Source organism: Apaloderma vittatum, unplaced genomic scaffold, assembly GCF_000703405.1.
Source record: "Apaloderma vittatum isolate BGI_N311 unplaced genomic scaffold, ASM70340v1 scaffold9829, whole genome shotgun sequence".
Lineage (NCBI taxonomy): Eukaryota > Metazoa > Chordata > Aves > Trogoniformes > Trogonidae > Apaloderma > Apaloderma vittatum.
The window spans coordinates 7,431-15,000 of NW_009734689.1; the positions used below are offsets into that span (position 1 = coordinate 7,431).

At 38.7% G+C, this 7,570-nt stretch overlaps 1 protein-coding gene across 1 annotated transcript in view; it reads left to right on the forward strand.

Moving 5' to 3' along the window:
• Nucleotides 1–7,570, forward strand: part of SPEF2 (sperm flagellar 2) — a 63,125-nt gene that overhangs the window by 2,355 nt on the left and 53,200 nt on the right. The window contains exons 4-6 of the mRNA XM_009876367.1: nucleotides 1,954–2,094; nucleotides 3,100–3,131; nucleotides 3,950–4,163. Coding sequence (XP_009874669.1) covers nucleotides 1,954–2,094; nucleotides 3,100–3,131; nucleotides 3,950–4,163 — 387 coding nt within the window. The remainder of the gene's footprint in view (nucleotides 1–1,953; nucleotides 2,095–3,099; nucleotides 3,132–3,949; nucleotides 4,164–7,570) is intronic.

The following is a 7,570-nucleotide window of genomic DNA, read 5'->3' on the forward strand; positions in this document are numbered from 1 at the left end:
ATGGCAATCATAGAATCATAGAATCATGGAATGGCCTAAGTTGGAAGGGACTTTGGAGATCATCTAATCCAGCTTCCCTGTCATGGCCAGGGATGCCTCTCAACTAAACCAGATTACTGAAGGCCTCATCCAACCTGCCCTTGAACCTCAAGGAAGGGAGCATCCACAGCTTCTCTAGACAATGTATTCTAGAGTCTTGCCGCCCTCGTACTGAAGATATTTTCCCTAAGATCCAATCTAAATCTGTTTTCCTTTAACTTAAACTCATTTCCCCTTGTCCTGTCAGTGGACGCTTTTGTAAAAGTCCCTCCCCAGCCTTCCTGTATGTTCCCTTCAGGTGTTGGAAGGCAGCTATTAGGTCCCCCTGGAGTCTTCTCAAGACTGAACACAATCAAATCCCAGTTCCCTTAGGCTATCCTCATAGCAGAGGTGCTCCAGCCCCTGTATAATCTTTGTGGCCCTCCTCTGAACTCATACCAACAGATCTGTCTCTCTTATGGTATGGACACCAGAACTGGACGCAGTATTTGAGGTGGGGTCTCACAAGAGCAGAGTAAAGGGGGAGAATCCCCTCTCTTTACCTGCTGGTCACACTCCTCTTGATACATCCCAGGATGCGGTTGGCCTTCTGGGCTGCATGAGTGCCCTGCCGGCTCATGTTGAGCTTCTCATCTACCAACACCCCCAACCATTGATATGTAATATCAATCTGACTCTTCATTGTCAGAGTAAGGCAATCGTTGATATATACATATAAAGCCAACTTACTGTCGTAAGACCCTTAAAAATAGGAATATTTTAAAATAACTTTAATATTAAATTGACAATATTTGCATATTTTCATGCATGGGAAATATTTATAGATTTGAAGACAAAGTGTAAATTTCACAACCGTCTGCATTTAAAGTATCCTTATAAAAGCTGATTGTGGCATTCTTCGTCTGTGAAGAAAAGATGAAGCATTGTTCATGTCAAGGGTTAGGGCTGGGCCAGCTCGAACCAGGACAGTTCAAAAGCAGGAGAAGGAAGCAGGGAAGGGGACCTATAGTACGTTGGACTCAGAACATCTTGTAGCTCTGTGTAGCTACTCTGATAAAAAAAGGAACTAATTTCTTAAGATATGGGAACATTTATTAATATCGTATTTGATATATTATTGATTTTTTTAACTATCTTTGGCTCTGTGTAAAAAACCTTTTTTTTCCATTCAATTCCACATTTAAATAAATGTATCTGTAGTGCACTTTTAACTAGTGCAATTTAAATGCTTGTTACTTCTTGATCATCTGAGTCATTGTTCAGTTCTAATACTACCTAATGGTATTCTCGGTTTCTTTACCAGGAAACCAGTATTCTCAGTTTCTGTGCTGAATTCTGACCTGACACAGGTACCACTAGAGCTGGAATTTAATACAAGCCCTTAAAGCATAATAGACACTGAGCACAAACTGTTTTTCTTTACAAGATGTGCTTCTATTGCACAGCACTATTTGTTAATGCAGGCATAGCATATATAGATGTACCATTTTCTGATAATGGCACTTTAAAAAAAAGTCCTCATCCTCAAGTATTGTGAACATCATACTGCTAAGCTGTCAAATTATTCAGAATGTAGAGTGATACTTTAATTTAAAATGCATTTTACAAAATCTACTTCTTGATATAAAAATGGTGATTTATGAATACAGTGCTTGAGAGTATTCTTAAGACAAGATTCGACTGTGGACAAAAGATAAAGAATTTCTTGCTTTCATGGCATTTCAGTTATCCACTTCAAGTTAAAAAAAGAGAAAGTCAGTTGCTCAAGCTTAGAGCCTGATAAGCCCTTCTACTTTCTTCCTAGAAGATTTTTTTTTTTACATTTACTTCACAGAAATATAGGTAGTCTATTAGGGCCATATAGTGAATTTTATTTCAACTGAAGTATCTGAACACAATATGTGGTATATTTAGCATCGCATAGGAAGAAGGAGGCAAAATGAAATAATGGCCAGGATTCAAGCAGCCGTTATACAGATTCCAAAGCCACTGCCAAGACACACCATAAAAGCTATTGAAGCCAAAAAATTCTTGAAGAAGAAAAGAGAAGCAGAGGTAACTCTATATTCTTTTAATTATATGAACTTGCAAAATATATGACTTCTGGCACAAATACTGTACCTGCACCATCCAAAAACTGCTGATGTAACTGTTAAAATGATATAGTAAACTCAACTGGTGAAAATTGGCCTAAATATTAATGATTGTGATTCTGCATTTGTTACTGAGTAAATGTTTGTCTTGATGCAAGAGAAAATTCTTACTGAATGTATACCGTAAGTAAGCACTAATTTAATTGCTGACAGTATTTTAGCTTCTAGTCTACTGAGTAGAATGTGTGAAATAAAAGCATTAATGTTTCGTTCTCATTTGTGCATGATGCAGTTTTGAACTATAATATATAAATACTTCTGTAACACTCTAGAACTCTCTCTCTATCAAAAATGTTTGTAACAGCTGAAATTTAGAATAGTCTTAGATCAAATCAAGACATGATTGCAATGCAGCAATAAAAAAATATTCTGTATTAGCTAGTACTGAGGAGTACTTGCATTGTAATCTTGCAATCCATAGATTGTATTGTCATCAGTGCAAATGTTATTAGTTTTTACAACTGTGCAGCCACAACAGATGTATTTAAATGTAGACTATAGGAACACAGAGGCTAGAGTAGGTGTCAGGGATAAATGCAAACTAGTAAATCTAAAGAAAATCATAGTCCCAAATATTTTGTTTCAAGTTCCTGAATGATAGGAATTCTATAAACTGCTGGAGTCCTGCACGAAATCAGAATTATCCCGCAGAATGTACCTGCAAAATCTTAGGATTTTCTGGCTGATGGACATAGGTATAGCTAGGAAAAGGGAAGGGGGAAGAAGGCTGTGGAAATAGTCTTGCCTTTTTTCATGATTTAGCTGTTACTTAGAATATGTTCAGTGTAAATATTTCTATTGTACTAACACGACATAAAAATAATTTCCTAATACTTAGTACGTTGAACCTTCCCTACGAGGCTTTGTGGAGAAAAAAGAAACATTTAATTTTGTGTTATTTCTTCAGGACACATACAAGGAGATTAAAAAGTTCGAGAAGTTTATGGCAGGAAGTGCATCTGCAGTACAGAGACAAGTCACTGACAGGTAATATTAAGATATTAGATTTTTAAGATTAGAAAGGATCTTACCTTATGTGCTTCTATCTATGTTAGACAGCTACTTGAGGAAAATGTAGTAGCTTGTTTAGCTTAAACTGTGATTATCCTTTGAGTGATTGTCCCACTAGGACTGCAAACATTCCAGCTCTGGTATTGTTACAGTGATTTTACATTTTCTTTAATTGTGTACAGTCATTGAGACTGTAAGGTCAGTTAGATTTGCAGAGACATGAGAATGATTGTGGATGTACATGCACAGTAACACATTTCAAAGGAAACAGAGAGAAGTAACCTTTCTCCTTAGACTTATGTTGATTATTTGTGAATAATTTTAAGTAACAGCCATCCTGTCACCTTTAGTGATATATATACCATGCCCAGAAGAGGTGGCAATTATGCGTACTACTGTGCAAACAACCTATGATTAATAACTCTGAAAAACTGCACTCAGAGTGTATGGATATATTTAATAGCAACCCATCTTTCTTTCACATTCTGTGAGCCATCCTAATTTCCCATTTCAGTAGAATTTAGCTTCATGTTAGCAAATGAACTAATTGTTGACTCAAGTCAGTGTTGGAGCCCTCTTCTGGTCTTAGTGGTCATTGTAGGGCACAAGTAGCCACAGTGCCCACAAAAAGTGCTGTTGTGCATTTGTCAGGTTTGCACATAATTGCACATGGATCTGTATGAAAAAACACCTCTAAGAACTGTAATCCCTGTAAAGTCAATGACCTTTTTAATCTTTTCCATCAGTGGTACACAAGAAGCACTGGAAACACAGCTGCAAGAAATGACTCTAGAAACTACAGCACAGTCAGCAACTGAGCTGTTAAGTACTTATTCAGATGATGAATATATAAGGAAAATTCAAAAACGTTTAGAGGAAGATACTTTTGCTAGAGAACAACGAGAGAAGAGACGACGAAAAATGCTAATGGAACAATTAATAGCGCATGAAGCTGAAGAGGTGAGAAAATGTATGCTGACGTATGTAACCTACGCAAAATTAGTAATCTAAACATTATAAAGGATCAAATGAAGGCAGCAGAGATGAGATTACTAAAAATCAGTTGAAGACCTGCCTTCTATTCCTGCTACCAAAGCTGAAACTTAAATTACCAAAACACATACCCTTTCTGAAAAACATACTAAAACCCAGCAGGCATGGCATTCCTTGGTTGAAACCTTGTATTTACAAGGAAACAGAAAATAAAAAAGCATGGTGTAGTAATTATGTATGAACGTGAAACTTAAACACATTAATATGTGGCCACTGGATGCCACTGTTGTCTCAAGTCGGTAAAAGAAAAAAGCTGTTTATTATGCTTTCTTGGTAGTAATTCTTGAAATGATTACAAGGATGTCCCATTTATGATGCTTATGTTTTCTTCAGGCACTTCACAGTCCTCTGTGAAGAAGTTGGTGTAGAATGTTAGGTCAAAAAATGATACTACCATTTTTATTTTGTTTCTTAACTTGCCCAGAAGTTTCAAAACATTTCAACCTTGTGTTTTAGTTCTTTGTCCATTCCTATTTCCATGAAAGACAGCTACTAATGCTTCACTCCTCTATCCAATAAACATCCTTTAGGAAAGTAGGAGGTTGGAGTTATGAATCCTAATTTATCCTTTGCATAGCTCTGAGTTATTTGTGTTTTCATGTATTCTTGTTTCTCAGAAATTTTCTGCTGACTCTTTTTAGGACTACTCAGCATGTCAAAATATTTAATTACTTAGAATATTGAGTGCACTGTTCAGTGGATAAGGAATGGGTTGGATGGTCAAATCTGAGGACTGGAGGAAGGCCAATGTCACTCCAGTCTTCAAAAAGTGCAAAAAGGATGACCCAGGGAACTACAGACCCATTAGTTTCACCTCTGTCCCCAGAAAGGTGATAGAACAAATTGTCCTCGATTTCATCTCAAAACATGTGGAAGAAAAGAAAGTTATTGGGAGAAGTCAACATGGATTCACCAAGGAGAAAGCATGCTTGACCAATTTGATGGCCTTCTGCCAGGTCACAGCTAACTGGTTAGGGGAGGGCAGTGTATGTCATCTTCCTTGCCTTCAGCAAGGCTTTTGACACAATCTCCCACAGCATCCTCATTAGGAAACTCAGGAAGTGTGGGTTAGATGAGTGGACAGTGAGGTGGACTGAGAGCTGGCTGAGAGGGTTGTGATCAACAGCACAGGGTCGAGTTGGAGGTCTGTAGCCAGTGGTGTTCCTCAGGGTCAGTACTGGATCTGGTCGTGTTCAACATATACTTCAAGGGCTTATATGAGAGGACGGAGTGTATTCTCAGTGAGTTTGCTGATAATACAGAACTAGGAGGAATGACTGACACACCAGAAGGCTGTGCTGCCAGCCAGCATCACCTGGACAGGCTGGAGTGCTGGGCAGAGAGGAACATAATGAGGCTCAACAAGGGCAAATGTAGGGGAACAACCTCATATACCAGTATAGGTTAGGGGTAGACCTGTTGGAAAGCAGCCCTGAAGAGAAGAATCATGAAGTCCTGATAGACAGGTAAGCTAACCATGAGCCAGCAATGTGCCCTTGTCACCAAGAAGGCCAATGGTATCCTGGGGTGCATCAAGAAATGTGTGGCCAGTACTTCAAGAGCGGTAATCCTCTGCATCTCTTCTGCTCTTATAAGGCCACATCTGGAATACTGTGTCCAATTCTCAGCTCCCCAGTTCAAAAGAGATAGGGAACTACCAGACAGATTTCAGCGGAGGGCAATGAAGATGACTGGGGGACTGCAGCATCTTTCATCTTACAAGGAAAGATTGAGAGAGCTGGGACTGTTAAGCCTGGAAAAGAGAAGGCTGAGAGGAGACCTTATCAATGTTTATAAATATCTAAATGGTCGACGTAGGGAGGATGGAGCCAGACTCTTTTCAGTAGTGCCAAGCAACAGGACAATGGGCAAGGGCCCAATCTAGAACACAGGAAGTTCCATCTAAAGATAAGGAAAACGTTTTTTACTGCGAGGGTGACAGAGCACTGGAACCGGCTGGCCAGGGAGGTTATGGAGTCTCCACCTCTGGAGACTTTCAAAACCCACCTGGATGTTCTGTGTAATGTGCTCTAGGCAATCCTGCTTTAGTGAGGTGGTTGGACTAGATGATCTTTAGGGGTCCCTTACCTAGAAGGGACCTAAAAGAAAGATGGAGGCAATCTTTATAGCAAGGCCTATTGCGGCAGGACAATGTGAAATGGTTTTAAACTAAAAAAAGATAGAGTTAGACCCGATACAAGGAGGAAATTTTTTACAATCAGGGTGGGGAGACACTGGAACAGGTTGCCCAGAATGGTAGTGGAGTCTTCATGGGGCTCTGAGCTCACTGCAGGAAGGTAGAGTAGATAACTGTTAAAGGTCCCTTCCAATCCAACACATGCTATGATTCTGTTTTATGATATTGAAGTTCTCTGCCCTTCAGTTAACAAAGTCTCTTGGCTGCCCTGAGGTTTTCGAAAGATGCTTTCCATTTCCTATGCAAACTATGTGCGGTGCTTTGATTTCTCAGTGGAGCAACTAGTTGCAGCGTACAGTTGATGGTTATGTATGACAAATCACTCTGTTAGGATGATTCCTTCAGTTCCCTCAGAACTTTCATTTAAAGATCCATTTTCCTCTTTATTGCTATACTATTCCATGGCTGAGGATAACCAGGTGCAACTAAAGAAAATAACGTAGGATATTTACTAATAATAGGAAGCAAAGTCTCTATAGCCTCTATTCTTCTTTGAAATCTTCGTGAAATACTAAGTCCAAAGAAACAGTGGATAGATCCGAGACAGCATAGGGCATCATGTCTCCTTTTACTGCCTTGATTTTGGGAATGTAAGAGACAAATGGACAGAGTAACTCTTCAGTAGGCCGTGCTATTGGAAAAGTTTATTGCCTGAACTCTATCAAATACCACATAGCATGAGTATGAAAATATAAAGTCCATATAAAGATACTCAGTCTCCCTTTTCAATTGCATACATGATAATTCTGTGTGTAGAAAATCAGTGTAAAACCGGTACTCTATAGAGCACAAAACAAAGCACATTCAAAATCAGATCCTTATTTTGTAATAAACTTTGTAGAGAGACTTTGTGTACTTATGAAACACTATGGAATTAAAGGTGACCACATCTTTGCCATTAGAACTACCATGCAGATTCAATGAGATTCAATGCTAGTAAAGGAGAGTGCAAAGCTCACATTTTGTTTAGAATAACCAAAATGTTGAGAGATTCTTATATCATCTTAGTCTTTTCAAGTCACCAGAATTCAACTGGAATTTAGTTTCCATTTAAATAGAAAATTATTTAAAATTCCCAGCAATTGTGAAGGGAAAGGAACTTAAAAATATGGAAAGA